The sequence below is a fragment of the Talpa europaea genome (genome assembly GCF_964194135.1).
Source record: "Talpa europaea genome assembly, chromosome: 8".
Classification (NCBI taxonomy): Eukaryota; Metazoa; Chordata; class Mammalia; order Eulipotyphla; family Talpidae; genus Talpa; species Talpa europaea.
In genome coordinates, this window is record NC_140075.1 from 67,222,049 (window position 1) to 67,239,838 (window position 17,790).

Here is a 17,790-nt window from a genome sequence, read left to right on the forward strand (position 1 = left end):
TTAACTACTATGTCAAATCAATGACTCAGCAAGTTTGGAAACTTCCCAGGAAATGATTGCTTAGATTATATTATGGAAACTTCAAATGCCAACACATCTTTAAATATGTTACAGGACTCTGAAGCAATTTCCCAATAAGGTATATTCTACTGCCAGTTCAAAATGAATCTTCCTCATTAATAAAGGTAGAAAATGGGGGTGGGGGGGAGTTACCTTCACGTGTGGCTTTCTTCTTGTCATATGTGAAAATCAAACCTAAGATTTCCTTAATGGTAAAAGTCACTTTACAAAAAACATGGTTCAAACAGAAACTTCTGCAGTATTAAAATATTTACATTTATTGGGCCTCCCCAGTAGCACAGCGGGTTGAGCGCAGCACTGTGAAGCTATCCGCAGTCTTGCAGCGTGGGTTCGACTCCTGGACGGCCAGAGAGATACCCACATGGCACGGCAGACCTCTCCTGTCATGCCCGCTGCTCCCCTCAGCAGTGTTTTCAGTCCATCTGCCTGTTCTGCTCCCCACTCTGATGAATCCTCTCACCCTCCCACGCCTCTGGCCTGTACCCCAGTTCTTGTATAAATAAATCTTAAAAAATATACATTTATTAAGTAAAACCCATTTCACACCATGCTGGGAGTACATTTTGGGTGACATAATCTTCCCTTGAGGTGAAGGAAAATAAAAGAGTAGTGAACACTTTACTGTACATACTGACTTCTCTGTAGAGATGTGTCTCCCTCATCAGACAGTAAGCTCTTAAGTGAAAGACAGTGCTTAAATCATATTTGTCCTTTGTTAATGGAAGATGTGCCTAGTACAGGACAATAAACATTGCTTGAACTGAACAGAATGGATATTTTGAAGAAATAAATGCATGAGAATAGCGGGTGAAACATTTCAATAGAGATATTCAAAACAGACTATAATGTAGGTCTTCTAAAAAGTTTAATGTTAGGATCCTCCCTGATGACCTATGGATTATGTTTCAGTATCATCACTGCTGCAGCCTGAGTTCGAGCCCAGGCCAGGGAGCCAACCCACATATGGTGCAGCAGACCTTTCCTATATCTCCTGCTGCTCCCCTCAGCAGTGCGTTTCAGTAGATCTGCCTGTTCTGCTCCGCACTCTGTCTCTGGTGAATCCTCTCACCCTCCACACCTCTGGCCTGCACCCCAGTTCTTCAATGGAGAAAAAGTGAAAAATTTAATATTACGTGAACTATAACATATTTTCTCTAAAGGATTTCAATTTTAAAAGAGAAAATTGGCTAAGGAATGTTTTCCAATTCATTGCTCTTTGAACTTGTCTGCCTGTTTCTCTTCTCTACTTGGTATAAACAATATGGATCAAAATTGATGCAGAACTCTTCTGCCCTGGTAAAGACAGTACCAAACAGAAATACCTGTAAGCTACAAGCTGAAATACTCATAGAGACAGGGATATAAAATCTAGAATGGTGGAGACGGTAGTAAATAGGAGGAATAAGCTAAGTATAAAAGGAATGGTCACTTCATAAATCCTAATTGCTCCCACAAATACTACTAACACTTCACATGTGAATATGCAAGGCTAGTGTTGTCAGACTCGTTAGCCTTACAAAAGAAGTGGAGAATCTAGTTGTTTTAGAAAACGAAATACTGACAGCTCTGAAAAAAAAAATTGAAACATTATGCCCATACCTTATTTGGAAAATAAATATTGTTCGCGGGAAGTCTGAGACTTCTGAATTAGATAATGACATAAAACACTTTTCAAAACCTTCCTATATGTGCCAAACTCTTTTCATAGCACTCTATGTATTAATTCACTTAAACCTCATGACCACTAGATGTTATGATCCTCATTTTTAAGTAAGAAAAAGAAATTACAGGAAGGTTCATCATTTGCCCAAGGTCACACAATTTATAAGCTCAGAACTATATACTCAGGTGTCTTCCTCCAGATGAATAATGATTCCTCCCTCCCTCTTTCCTCCTAGATAGCTCTAAAATTCTCTGGTATTATGCTAATATAAAAATAGAAAGTATTTTCATCTCCTCATTTAAGTCATGAAGGAAAAAATAATCAAGTAGCAAAGAATCAATATGTTCTACATGCCAAAATGCAATGGAAAAATACTGTGAACTCCTTAACCTTGAACTACAGAAGACACTTAACCAGCTTATCTGTGCTCAGAGGATAGCATCTGAGTCATGCTCATTTTCTAGAACAGAATGTCTAGCTAATAAACAGTTTCTATTATATAAGCATCCTTCAGCTGGTTGCCCACTTCTCTATTCAGGTATTGTTATACTTAGAAGACATGAAAATAACTGTTTGAAAACAGATTCAACTAAAGATTAATTCTTTATTTTATAAATTTCAATATCTAATATCTGGATGATCATTCAAAGAACTAAGTAGAAAAGCATCTGAAATACTTCTCTCCAACTGTCAACAGATGGATTTATTTAATTTGCAAGGTGTTTCCTGGGGCAAATCCTACCAGGGAAACCAATTCAGTTGCTGCAGGACATTAGAGGCCAATAAGTAACTGTCTCTGTGCCTGATGAGTTTACTATCCAACAGAATTATTGAAACAACATAACTTGTTATCATTAATAACAGTAGGTCCTCTTGCCTTCTTTCTGCATAGATGGTTCTACATTATTCTTCAAGTTTCAATTCACATATCACTTTTTCCGAGTGGCCTCTGGACCACCAAACTAATTTCCCACTCCCCATTCATATTTTGTTACTCTCTGAAAAATCACCCTGTCTCCTCCAGAGTCAGTACTTCAACTGCAATTGTCTTATTTGCTGGTTAATTAGTTTTTCCTGTCTCTCTTCAATATAATATTAATTCCTTGGCTATTTTCTTCACTGCATCATCAACTCTAGAACATTGCCTCACATAGAATAAATGCCCATATATAAGAAAATATATATATATATATATATATATATATATATATAACCATACCCATGGTGGAAGCAAAAGAGTCACTCAGAAAAAGAGTTTCCTGAAAAAGAGGCATTCAACGTGGACCCTGGAGTGTCTTGCCATACAATGACTGTTACGTGTTGTTACCAGCTAAAATTCTGTTTAGGCTAGCCCAGTTCTCCGAATCAGACAGCCTCAAAATTTATATATCTGTACCTGATTACCCCACTTGGAACAGATTATTTAATGCCACCCAGGGTCACTGCTTAAACAGCACTGGGAATGCTGAGTCTGAGGCTATCATATTTTCTGAGACATAAGGAAATAATCAGCTCCTTTCAACAACATGTGGATGAACATAGTACATCTCTCATAGGGAGTCGGTGATTTTCCAGCTCAGAGTAGTTCTTGGGCAACAAGCAAGACTCATGACCCCTGGGAAATGGAGTTCACCTAGGAAGACCCATGTTTCTATGCTCTGTGATCCCTTGAGTAGAGGGTAGGGTGTTTGGCAAGTTTTAAATTGTTCAGTGCTATTTTGTTACAACTCTGATTCTACATGCCTTGAACTACCTGCCAAATGCACCAGATAAATGAGTTTGGTTCCTCAGTTGGATACCCTTAATGTATAACATAAATAAAAGCTAATCAACACCTTTTCATATCAGTGAAAAGGGTTGCCACAGGGAAAGAAAAAAGAAAAACATACGCCCCCTGCTTAGTGGTGATGGATGCTGTGTTTTACAGTGGAGATTCCATTTCTTAATGTTTGCAGCAATTTGTGAAAGCTTTCACAGTAATAATATATATAATCTCTTATTAAAAATACAAGGTGATCTGGATTTGCTGAGTGCTAAGTAGTCTTGGAATTTACATTAACTTTTATAGTTCCTCACTCTTTTTAAATAAACAGAAATGAAGGATAAAGGAACCTTACTATTTTCCACCCTTTGCAGGGAAAGCACCAGAACTATTCAAGAACTGTTGCAAATTACATGTACTGTTCTTTCAAAACGTCAGTTACCAACACTGTACAAATCTGAGTTCCTGGAGGAATGGGAAACATAATAAAAGCAAGATTACTTCTCTTTTTATTTGAAGGCAATGCAACCGTAATGCCATGCACTCAAAATTTATAAAATAAAAAAGGAGCATTTCCACTTATAAAGAAAATAACTTTGCATGTCTCAACAATTTATGCTTTGGAGCTCCACATGTCAGACTTGATCTACACACAGAAAGTGAACTGAAGGATAAATAGATTATGTGGAAAAATCAAGAATAGTGATTTCAAGGAATTACATTTCCATAGATTCTGACCCTGCTTAAACTGACAGGGTCTGGCCTAGGTTTATGAGCTCAATGGAAAGCTGAGAGAAACAGTCTGGAAAGATGCTGTCCCATTGATTATTGCGTTGGAGACAGCTGTAAAAGCATTGTATAAACACAGTCCAAGGCCACACAAGTTCAAGCCTCTCCCTTCAAAAATGGCCCATAAGGAAAATACACTATTGTTTCATAAATCTTAGCCTGAAACAATATGCTAGAACCAAAGACTAGATTTTAATAAAACTGAGGGACATTTTCAGTGTACAGCTACAGAGAAAAAGACATCACCAAAAACTGGGCTATTTGGGAAAAGAGGTATATTTGGTAATAACTTATGAACATTGTTTCAGCTTTCATTTCACTATAGTTATTATCAAAACTCTAACACTTTCATCCTTCTTGAGAAGAGAGAAATGAATTTCTGTGAACAAATAGAGCCAAATATCAGAAAAAGTATGTTTAATGTACCAGTAACGTACGTTTCTGAAAACATAAACATTTTAGAAGTTGAATTATTTTTTCAAGTTTCTAGAAGTCAAGTACCAATTCCAGTCTTCACTTTCCTTACTTCCCTCCATTATTATTTTCTATACACAGATATTTATTTCATTTTTTTTGAGTAGGCATGTTTATCGGGACATAAGAGTTCTCAAAGTGAGCAAATTTTTTCCCACAGTACTCATCTAGTAGGTCAGGAGTCATGACTGGTCAGAAATTAAAGGAGGAAGACTTAAATCTGATCAGGTCTGGCATGGTATTAGCTGGATAAAAATGACCAACCAAATGTGTGTTAGTAGTAACAAGGGAGTGCCCTATTCTGTGTCTTAAGACAGAGAGGAAGGTTTTTCATCTTAAGGCATGGCTTGTGGATAGTGTTAAGGACGTCTTGTTATTATGCTTGAGGGGAGCACAGACCCTTCAGAGCCTTCATTAAAAATCAACTAATTCAAAGAGACACACATGCCCATGTTCACTGCAGCAGTGTTTACAAATGCCAAGAGCTGGAAACAACCTAAGTGCTTATCAAGAGATGATTGCATAAAGAAGATGTGGTAGATGTGCATGCACTGGAATACTAGTCAGCTATTAAAAAAAATAGTTGAAATCCTGTCATTTGAGGCAATGAATGGATCTAGAGGTTATTGTGCTTTGTGAAATAAGGCAGATGGAGAAAGACCAAAGATTGTATGGTTTCAGGCATATGTGGTATTTAAAGAAACAAAACAAGCAAATAAAATGAATAAAATGAAAATGAACTTTTAGACTAAGATCAAATTAGTGATTATCAAAGAGAAAAGGAAGGGATAGGTAAATCAGGTAAAATGGGTCAACTGTATGGTGAAGGGTAGAATTGCGCTTTAAGTGAAGTACTGAATGTAGTATAAACAAATGTTGATTTATAATGATGCACACCTCAAAATTATATGTTATAATGCAATGTTACTTCAATAAAAAATTATTAAAACAATATATTTGTTCCTAAGATCTATATGTTTGTAAATGTTGGCAAGAGATAAATGAAACCTCCCTTAGTGGAGGTCATGAAAAACTCTCTTTTGTGTGTTCATATTCAGAATTACACATCTGAAAGATTTTGCTCAGAGCATGAATTACTAATGTTTATACACTAAGTCAAACCACACTGAATAAAATCTAGCAACAGTTAATTAGTAGCACATCAAATTAGGCCTCATAGTTTTAGTTTTACTAAAGGGCTCCTTCTGACAAGCCCACTGCTGCAAAAATTCTTCTGACTCATAGTAGGTAGAGAAGTGCTGGCTAAAGAATTCCTGGATGTCTTTCCTCACTGAAAGTGTGCACTGTCCAAGTTTGAATTTGGAGAAATAGTTTATATAATCATCAAAAGAAATCTTGCAATATCTGGCAAATGTACTACATGGATGTCACGGTGCATATTTAAATAAAAAATGATTTTTTAATTGAGATGAATTCACCATAATTCCTGTAAATCCAGAACACAAAACTAACAAAGTTTCTACTTGTAGGTTGGTTTTTGCTAATTAAGAAAATAGCCTAGAAATTATTCATTTGGACCAGAAATATTATCACAGTTTCACTCACTGAGGGTTAAAAATAATTTACCAGCTCCTATTTCCCCCATTATGTGCTTATTTGAAAGAATCTACCTTGACTACTATAAAGTATTATCATGATCATATCTAATTGCAGACAGATAATGCAAGACTAGTATTTTCTTGATGTTATTTTATTTTTTAATCATTTTTTTAAAGATTTTTATTTATTTATTTATTTATTTATTTATTTATTTATTTATTTATTTATTTATACAAGCACTGGGTACAGTCAGAAGTGCGGGAGGGTGAGAGAATTCACCAGAGCCAGAGCGGGGAGCAGAGCAGGCAGAAGGACCGAAGTACACTGCTGAGGGGAGCAGTGAGCAGCAGGAGAGGTCTGCGCACCATGTGGGACCCTCGCCCGGTGGCTGGGGAGTAGCCAGGGATCGAACCAGCACTGCAGAGGCTGCCGGCAGCCTCGCAACCCAGCGCTCAATGGCTGCGCCACCGGGGATGCCCTTGATGTTTTTTTAAATGAACAAAAACAGGAAGAGAACGGGTGACTCCTGAGAGAAGTTTTATAGGAAAGTATGTATCAAAGACTTCCTTTTATTTCAATGCTTGTCTTAATAAATATGAATCAGTAAATTTTATTAAAATGATAGCAGGTTATGGCAAATTAGAAAATATATACCATTATACAAAAGTACAACTGAATATTGTCTAAATTTCATAAAACTAAAGGATACAAAGTGAAGATAAAAAACAACCAAACAGAGGTAAATCTTTTGCAATGAGAAATTTACTTCCTACTAATTTCCACAATGCAGTCTATATGTTAAGAGTTACCAAAAAGACTAAGCTAGAAGTATTTAACTTCACCAAAAATAAATTCTCAGTAAAGTCCCTTAATTCCAAAGCGATATTAAATGCTTTTTTAAAGTCATTTAAAATAAATTCAGTAAAATTCTTACATTTAAAAAAGGTTTCATAAGGCCTAACTTACTTTTTTTTTTTTTAATAGAGGCATGCTTTATTTATTTATTTATTTGTTTGTTTGTTTGTTTGTTTTGTTTATACATGCACTGGGTACAGTCAGAAGCGCTGGAGGGTGAGAGAATTCACCAGAGCCAGAGCGGGGAGCAGAGCAGGCAGAAGGACCGAAGTACACTGCTGAGGGGAGCAGCGGGCGGCAGGAGAGGTCTGCGGGCCATGAGGGACCCTCCTCCGGTGGCCGGGGAGCAGCCAGGGATGGAACCAACGCCGCAGAGGCCACGGGCAGCTTCGCAACCCAGCGCTCAACCGCTGCGCCACTGGGGAGGCCTAGCCTAACTTATTTTTGAAGAAAAAATTGTGTCATAAATTTTATCCTGTGGTCACAAAGGATACCACTATCTTAAATTTTGCACCATTTTCTACACTTAACTTTGGCTCCTTTACCTTAAGAAAAGACCATTCTTCTCAACATTTCAAAAGAATGTTATGTTTAATCTGTCACAACAATTTCTTTTCAACAATTTATTTGTAGTAAGAGAATGAATAAAACATTTTCATGGTGTTAACATATTAGATGGGGAAAGACAACAAACACACATAAAGTGGAAGATACACTCCCATCATAGATGACTAGGTGGAAGATTGTGTCACAATATACAAAGAATCTAAACAACTAATAAATAACTCAAAAGAAAAGAAAAAGGCAATACATTGTGCATAAAATACAAATGACCAATAAATATATGAAAAGCTGTTCATCCTCAAAAAGAATATGCATTGCAGTTAGTGGACTATAAATTTAATCTATACTTCTCTGAAAAAGTATTTGGCACGTGTGTGTATACTTTAACTATTTTTGGCATTTATTTATTTATTTTTAAATATGTATGTATTTATTTATTTATTTATTTATTTATTTATTTATTTATTTATTTATTTGTTTATTTTTACAAGCACTGGGTAGTTAGAAGCATGGGAGGTGAGCGAATTCACCAGAGCCAGAGGGGAGAGCAGAGCAGGCAGACTGATGAAGTACACTGCTGAGGGGAGCAGCGGGCGGCAAGAGAGATCTACGCACCATGTGGGACCCTCCACCTGGTGAGCCAGGGATCAAACTGGTGCTACAGAGGCTGCGGGCAGCTTTGCAACCCAGCGCACAACTGCTGTGCCACCTGGGAGGGCCTATTTTTGGCTTTTAAAAATAAAACCTATTAATTCACTTAATACCTTTTATTTGTTTAAAATTAAAAATGTGGAAAAAACCAAATCATTGGAGAGAATGAGTAAATTAATATGTATCTTTGTGATATAAAAAAATCTGGAAACTTTTACAAAGACACTTACTCTACTTACACATTTGCATATTGTCCATTTATGTAAGCTCCATGAGGGCAGAGAATAAGTCAAAACTGTATATTGTGCATCCTAGAGTTATAGATCTGAATGTATATTATTACCAAGACATGCTGAATGTGGAGCCAAGACCAGGTTTTTATAATAATTCTGAGCTCACATAACTATCAGTAAAGTATTTCTCTGAAATACTGCTCAAATTTTATGCACTGATTCTTTCAAGTCATTTCTAAAGAGAAATGAAAAGTCCGTTATCTTTTCAACAAACTAGATACAGACAAGTTCAAGAACAAATAGCTCATGGAGTGCATCTTATTTCTATCAGGAGTTGTCCTGAAAACCTGGCTGCCTTTGAGTTGTGCAACTTTCATAGAGAAGCAGAGTATTCATCAGTCTTCCTTTCATAATCTGCTCCCTATTCCAGGGAAGTGAAAAATGGTTCCTGACCTTCTATGGCCCCATTCCCAAAGAATAATTTGAAGGAAAAACACTAACTTACCTTTAAAATTTATATCTAGAAAGCACTGTAATTACATAATTTAAATTTATAAGAATATAAAAATCACATTCACTTGGCTTTCATCTTGGACTTTTCTAAATTGGGCTCATTTAAACTAGGACATTTTCTCCCATGCACAAGAGTTGACTATTGTTAAAGCAGATTTCTTCACTTTACCTCTATAAATCAAAGTGTCTTCACCTGCCAGTTTTACTTACCCCAGAACAATATGCATTAGCATATTTTGTTAGTTTCTTTAACAAGTCCATATTAGAATGGATAACAATAATGGTATTTGAAATTTTTAGTCTCAAAAGGAAAAATATCAATATGTCAAATCTCAATCTGCTAGGGATACAGAAATAAGGAAAACTAAACTTTAAGTTTAGTTTCCAAAATAAGTTATAAGAAAAGCATTATTGTATACTCAGTTTAACACAATCTAAATGTCTCTCCCCCAAATTCAGGTTATTAAAAGTTTAAGATAGATAAATACCACTTTGGAGGCTTTGCTTAACTGAAAAACTTTGAGAGGAAAATTTATGTCTTTTCCAACTATAATTTCTAGATTGAGACTTTGATATGTCCATTTGCATACCACCCTTAAAATTTAATTGTGATTATATATTAAAGATTGAAAGCTCCTTTCTTGAAAAAAACTATATTCCTATTCAGACCATCCTTGTTTCATACCCTTACTGTGCTAGTTGAAACCTGTGTCTATATGGATGGTTACCTCACTCTGCATGGTTCTGTGGCACCTGCCATCAGGACATAGTTCCAATATGTAAGCATTCCAATTAACATGGTGCCAGTAAAGTGAAGGCCAACTGTATTTTGTGCTATTCTCAGAATAGATAATAACATTATGAAACAAAATAATCTTAGGGAAATTCTATCTAACAGAAAACTATTAATCTAATGTCTGCATTGCTCTTTGTCTTATTGAGAAATGTGAAAACGTAACAATAAAAGGAACAACAAAAAACCTATGACATTCTGCAATTCAACAGGTTGGATTCTGAACTAAATTCTGACCCAAGTGATTATTTTCATTGTTTCAATGAAAATAATTCTGTGATTCCAATCAAGTTTATAAAATATCACAGAATATAAAATATTATAAAAGATGGTGAGATGTCAGATATGGTTAGTACCTACCTCAAAGCCTGGACTCACAGGAGACTGAAACATGAAGTTGTAAGAGCAAAAGGCAGGCACAAGAGCAGAATAAAGGGAGGAAAAAGACAAGAAAATAGTGTTATTGGAGGAAGGCAATGCATATTACTCAATAATGCTTGATATAGGTGTTTTCAATAAAAGCAAAATGTTATACCAATCAGTCTTTATGGTCACAGATAGCTGAGTTGGAAACTACTTTTTCATGTTTACATGGAACTAAAGACATTCAGTCAAGATTGCAAAAACATAGTCTACAGTTGTGAGCTGACAGAGTTAAAAAGTCTACTTGTCATGGTATCCGTGATGAAAAATGATTATTTTACCTTGTTGAAGATAAATTATAGTCAGAATGAAGCATTTTTGACCTTTAAGTGAAAGATTAGATTTTCTTCACAATAATTCATCCTCTCAATGGGAAAAGAAGGAAAAAGGTCATCAAAGTAATCAAATGTTATATAGCTGTTATCTGCTGGCAGGCAAGAACAAGCTGATGAATCAGTATCAGTCAGGGTTTACAAACCTGGGAAGTCCAACAGTGGACTAGTCCTTTAATGAGAGAAATATGCCAACAGAACATTCTTTATTCATTTTAGTCTTTGTCACATGTTATTGCTTTCTGTCTTATTTCAATCCAGGTAGAAATTTAATGCAAAAGTGAAAGGATATCTGAAACCTTTTTTTTTAAGAGGAGCAGAAATATTAATGAGAAATGTAAGAAATGTCTTCACTTAAGTAGAAAATACTATAAGGTAATTTATATACTGAATATGATCTTTATTACTATTCCCTGCTTCTTCATCAAACATTTCTATCTGATCACTATAAAAAAAATCAAAAATAGATCATCGTTCACTCTTTTTCTGAACAAAAAGACATGACTATGTTAAAAATCACTGATTTTTCTAGTGTTGAGTAAACCATTGAACTTTGAGAAAAAATCTTATAATCTGTGCTCTGAATCCCAGTACCCTAATTTGTCATCTAGAGCTACCACATATTGTCAGAGATGTAGGGAAGTGGTGTGCATTTAGACTGAGGCTCTACCAAGATGAATTGTTTCCCAGTAATACCTGCTACATTCCTGCATTTACATGTAGCACCTCCTAAACTCAGAAGCAACAATTGCTCATTTGATCAAATCAACATGACTTTTGGGGAGAATTTATAAGCCCCTTTGCAAATACTTTCATGGAACATTTTCCTGTGGGGGAGGCACTTCTTTTGTGTTGGAATTAAAAATCAACATTTTCTCAATTTTCAAAATAAGATATTATCTTTGTCCATAAACATCTGATATCCAAAGCTTGTGATTTTCCTCCAGTTGATAATTCTGAATAGCTTTACTCTGGGCTCTCATCAGAATTCTACTGCAACAGGGGACTGCTCAGCTACTATTTGAATCTGGTCTGTGCAACATGCATTGATTTGCTTGTTCCTCTCAGTTACAATTTCTCAAAGCACATATTTTCTCACATCAGACATTTCTAGGTTTTATGAGAAAAAGGGATCTCACATTTGAATCAATTTAGAAATATGGATTTCATTAGGGGCAAGACTTCTTGAGATTGATAGCTGCTTAATGGATATAGTGATGTCCAAAACATGCATGGATCCAAGAAGCATTCCTTATTAGACCAGAAAAATCTCTTTTGCACCATTATTGTGTTTTTTGTTCATTTTTTAATTTTTTTTACATCATTGTTCATTTCTAAACATTTGCTTCCCTCCACCCCCTCAAGTGTAATCCCCATAGAGTTTCCTTCACCAATGCACTTGTGCACCATCACCTCAGTCCCCTGTGCTCCTCCCTCTCTCCCTCTAAACCCTCTTTCTCCTCCTCCCCTCCCCTGCAGTATGTCCTGACTTATAACTGTTTGTTTTTGCTTAGTTGTGTTTTGTACTGTTATTATTTTTTTACACTGATGTCTTATTTATTTCCCTATATTCCTGCTATAAGTGAAACCATCTGATATTTTTCTTTTTCCTTCTGGTTTATTTCACTGAGCATAATTCCTTTTGCACCATTATTTTGAAGAAAAAAAGTTAGGGAAATACACGATTCTGTCTTCTTACATTAATATCTATTCTATCTTTTTACATTAGAATCACCAGAACTGTCCATAAGTCACCAAGAAAAAGAGAGCCACCGGTTCTTTTGGTAGCTGGTTGTACTAGGATACTAGGATCCTTAGTTTTGCATTTATTATAGTTTTCCCCTTGAAGGAATTACATATGAAATACAATTCTGCATCTGTGATAAAAACTAATGTGGAAAACAATGCTTATTAGGTGAATGAATGCTATATACAGTTGGATGATGTGGCACCTTACATTTCACATGTGACTTGTCAAATAATTCATGTTTCCTGTTATTGCAAAATACAATTTCTATACCCCCAATTTCTTTTAATTGATTTATGGGTAACCTCAGAACTAAATGTAATTATTATTGATTCAGATATAATATTTATTTCTCTCTCATACATCCTGCAATAAAGAAACCTAATAAATTTATAGATTGCTACTCTGACAGCTGCTTGCTATTATCACTTTAAAACACTTTTATTGAGTAGTAGTTTATATGGAATAAGGTGCACAAAATTGTAGGTGTACATCTTGTTGAGATTTTCCATGAGCATATATCCATGTAACCTTTATCTAGATCAAGATAATGAATATTTACAGCACTCAAAAAGGCTCTCTCTATTTCCTTTCAATCAGCACCTAAAAGGAACCAGTATTTTTATGTCTCTTACCATAAACTAATTTTGCTTTATTTAGATATTAACATTCATATGTACTCATATTCTTGTTTCTGACTTTTTTGTCTAAGTAGTATTTAGTGGTACTCACCCATGTTGTTGCTAAGCTGATAGTGCATTAATTCTATTATTGCATAATATTTCAATGTGTCACTCTACACTATTATTTGTTTCTAGCTTTTTTGCTATTCTGAATAATGATGTTTAAAATACGTGTGTAGCACTTCTCCAGAAGAAATAACTATGTATAAATTAAAAAAAGTACAAGTTTTATATCAGGAAAACTATAAAACACTGATGAAAGAAATAAAAATAATGTAGATATATTACACGTTTAGAAGGATCAATATTTTTTACATGTCTGTTCTTACCAGCTGTAGATTTAATCTATAGACTTGTCTATATGTTTTATCTATAGATTCAATGCATTACCAAAGTTCCAGCAAGTTATTTATGAATATCAAGTGATTTATTCTAAAGTCTATAGAGGCAAAAGATACAAAATAGTCAACATTGTATTGAAGGGAGAACAAAGATGGAGGGTTGAAGCTACACAGTAAAAACTTCAAATCTTACTATATAGCTACAACATTAAAGTCAGTATGGTATTCATGAAAAGAATAAATAGATCAATAAATCAGCAGATATGCATAAATATAGGCAACTGATCTTTAACAAAGGAGCAAAGACAAAACAATACCCTCTTCAACAAATGGGGCTAGAACAACTACATTTATGTGCAAAAACCACAAAAATCTAGACACCAAAGGGCCACACTTCAAAAAAAATAACTTCAGATAAATCATAGATCTAAATGCAAAACACAATACTATAAAATACCTAGAACACAGGAAAAAATCTCCATGGGCATAGCAAACAATACTTGATAAGTCTGACTTCATTAAGTTTAAAAACGTGTTCTTCAAAAGACAATATCGAGGGCCTCCCCGGTGGCGCAGCGGTTGAGCGCTGGGTTGCGAAGCTGCCCGCGGCCTCTGCGGCGCCGGTTCGATCCCCGGCTGCTCCCCGGCCCCGGAGGAGGATCCCACATGGTGCGCAGACCTCTCCTGCCACCCGCTGCTCCCCTCAGCAGTGTACTTCAGTCCTTCTGCCTGCTCTGCTCCCCACTCTGGCTCTGGTGAATTCTCTCACCCTCCCGCGCTTCTGACTGTACCCAGTCCATGTATAAACAAAACAAACAAACAAATATAATAAATAAATAAATAAAAACATGCCTCTATAAAAAAAAAAAGACAATATCGAGTAAATTATGAAAAAAAGCCATAGACTGGGAGAAAATATTTGCAAATGACACATCTAAATAATGGATAAATATACAGAACACAAATTCTAAAACTGGCTAATAAAAAACCAACCAATCCAATTTAAAGATGGGTCAAAGACCCTAACTGACATGACACCAAAGAAGACATACTGATAAGAAATAAGCATGAGAAAGGAAATCTTACAACATATGTCATCAGGGAAATTCAAATGGTAAAACAATAAGCCACCACACATCTATTAGAATGGCCAAAATCCAGAACAGTGACAACACCAAATGTCAGAAAGGATGTGGAACAACTGGAACTTTCATTCACTGCTAGTGGGGATGCAAAATGGTACAGTTACTCTGTAAGACAGTTTGGCCACTTACAAAACTTATCTCTTATCATATGATACAGTAATCTCCTTGATACTTCTCAAAAGAAATGAACACTGTGTCTACACAAAAATCTCTTCACTGAAGTTAATAGCTGCTTTATTCAGAATTGCCAAAACTACTCAGCAACCAAGATGTCATTCATTAAGTGAATGAATTTATAAACTGCAGTCATCCTGACAATGGAGTATCATGCAGTGTCAAAAAATGAGCTATCAAATCATAAAAGACATGGAGGGAAATTAAAGGCATATTACCTCATAGTATATAGAACTAAAATGTTTTATTATTATCACTATAAATTTTAAACTATATTTACTGGTCTTTTAGTCTTGCCACAGGTAGATAAAGGACTTATTTGTTTACCCATGCCTGAGTAGAGCAGGATGGTTTTTTTCCTGCAAAAAGTAGTCATTGTATGACCTGAGACTTCAAGTAGGGCCAATATTTCTGCTTTTAATAGGCAATGGATAAAAAAAAGTGACATTCAGGCACTCTACAAAGGCACCAACAATTTTGTAGAATGTAAACCATGATTTTGAAAGTAAATATGTCAAAAAGTGCACATTCTTTCCAAGGGAATTTTTCATGTAAAGGTTACCTATAGAACATTTTATAAAAGATCCTGAAAGTTTACAATAATATTTTTCAAAGTAACTTATGGCCTTCATTTTATATTTATTGATTTGATTAAAATTTTACATTCTTGACATAGTTAAATCTGCTTTTAAAAAGATAAATTTTAAATTATTCTACTATAAAAAATTCCATTCAACAATAAAGTACTGATGAATTCCAATATTTTTTGTAAAACATAGCTTGTAAACAAATTAAAAAAAATCATCACTTAATTTGGCTAAATAAAGCAATTAAATAATTTGATTTAAAAGTACAAAAATCTTTGCTAAAAGCTATAAAATCATATCATCTCAATTCTATTTATATATAAACTATATAATTCATATGTGCATGTATGTGATCATCTGAATATATAATCCAATTTATACTTATAAAATAAATCTAATTATATTTATTCTATATGTGCTATTTTGAAATATAGTTATACATATGACAATTTGATAGACAAATACATACTCATATACACAGAGTCTGAATAGTTACAAAAATATGATATATTTTCTAGTTATTGGTAGGATTGAATACTTGCTTTCTACCAACAGATTCACTTGAAGAAGGGCTGAAAACACATGAATCCCCTAAAAGAAAGTCCTGGAAAAACAATATGGAATTTCCCTATTTATCAAAATGAATATTCATTTAAGTTACATGTTTGGTTTATGCTGTAACAAAATTTGAGTAACAAAAACCAAACAAAACATGTTTGGTTTATGCTGTAAAATAAAATATTTTACAAACAATGAAGTAATTAGCTTTTTAAAGATGTTTTAAAAATGTATTGCCTTCTCTACTCCAAGAGAGATTTAGTTAACCTACATATTTCAGTGATTTTCATTTTTCCTCTTTAATTTTTATAATAGTTATATTATAGTCTTTGTAATATCCATTGGGGGAAGAGAGCAAATATGGGAAATGTAAAGCCTCATACCTTTCATCTATTTCAAAATAAATGCCCCTATTTTAAATAATTCACATAATAACCACAATTTTTACTTCATTTTGAATGTCTGGAAAATCAAATTTAACTTTAAGAAGGATATGTAAGTCATATCCATAAAATATAGATTTTTAGAGCTAATGGAAATATTTAAAATATTAAGCGCTATTTTTTTCATGGCATTTGTCAATCAATGTCATTCTGACAATATGCAGGCCTACAGGCTGGTAATGCCTGGCAATTAAATACTTTCATTTTTTATAAGAGCAGATTTCAAATTTCCTCTCAGGATAAATATTTATGCCATAAAGTATATTCCAATAATTTTCAGAGTGGAACATTTTTATCTTTGGTTTCTAAATTTTGACAAAGTATGTTTTGCAACATTAATACATTAGCTTGTGCTGCTCTGGCCCAAAGACCATGATGAAACCTCAAGCTCACAGATAAAAGCAAATTCCAAGCTTGTGGTATTTGATAAAACACTTACCAACCTACAGCATATGTCCTGAAGAAAATAATTATTCACACTTTACCTCCCAGGGAACTGCCTTAGATGGACACAGTTACCTAATCATTCCACAGATTTCTCATGTAAATAACAGAAAGTCATACCAGAAGTGGCTCATCTGGGGCAGTGGTGGAGAGTTCTGCAGAAGTTGTGCGGATGGTACTAAGTCCAGTGAGGGAAACATTTGAGAGTCTTCTCCTTCTCACACCACTGCAATTGTTGGGGATTTTAAATGCACATCTCTTATGGTAATTCAGACCGCATCCTGGGAAGTGAAAATAAAGAAGTCTTCTGTTCAACCATAAATTAATAGCTATTCTCATTTTGAATTTAAGAAAAAATAATACTGTTTCCATTTTTCTTGTGGCTATTAGGAAATTCAATTTTCTTTTGAGTTTTTTTTCTGATTTCTATTTTCAATTTGTAAATAACCGGACTGTGAATTCTGTTTTTATTTGACGAGCTCGGCAACTGCTCTGATTATCATATTTTAAAATGTTCTTTAATATAATGAACCTAGGCTTTAGGGAATCTAGCAACAAAACACTAATAAGATTATCTGAGCCATTTTTAGCTGCTATAAGTTCTGATGTGACGGACACATAAAGGAAAATTAACCGCAATGCATCACAACTTTTGAATTACATTGATTTGAATCCTGGCTCACAGTGTGTCTACATATTCTTGGACATATTACATCATCTGAGTTTCCTTGTCTGTAAAATGGGGATAACAACTATATTGTAGAATAAGATTAAGAAAACATGTGAAATATGATAGGCGATTGGGGAAGCACCACTTTCCTTTCAATGTTTCTGCTATTCATAATTCCCCCAGAGACTTACCACTCAGTTTTTTCCTATGTGCTACATAGAAGGCCAGATAATTTTTTACTTGACTACACTTTAGATCGTTTCTTCAAGATCTTGAATTTCACAGACAGAAATACAAAAATTGCC

At 34.6% G+C, this 17,790-nt stretch overlaps 1 protein-coding gene across 2 annotated transcripts in view; it reads right to left on the minus strand.

Annotated features, from left to right (window-relative positions):
* The window catches only part of PRKD1 (protein kinase D1), a gene marked incomplete at both ends in the record, with an annotated part of 284,877 nt that overhangs the window by 59,272 nt on the left and 207,815 nt on the right, over nt 1–17,790 (minus strand). The window contains 2 exons of one of the 2 annotated variants that reach the window (XM_084241019.1): nt 10,299–10,322; nt 16,936–17,096. In XM_084241019.1, coding sequence (XP_084097145.1) covers nt 10,299–10,322; nt 16,936–17,096 — 185 coding nt within the window. The remainder of the gene's footprint in view (nt 1–10,298; nt 10,323–16,935; nt 17,097–17,790) is intronic. The other variant, XM_084241020.1, reaches the window with a different exon arrangement.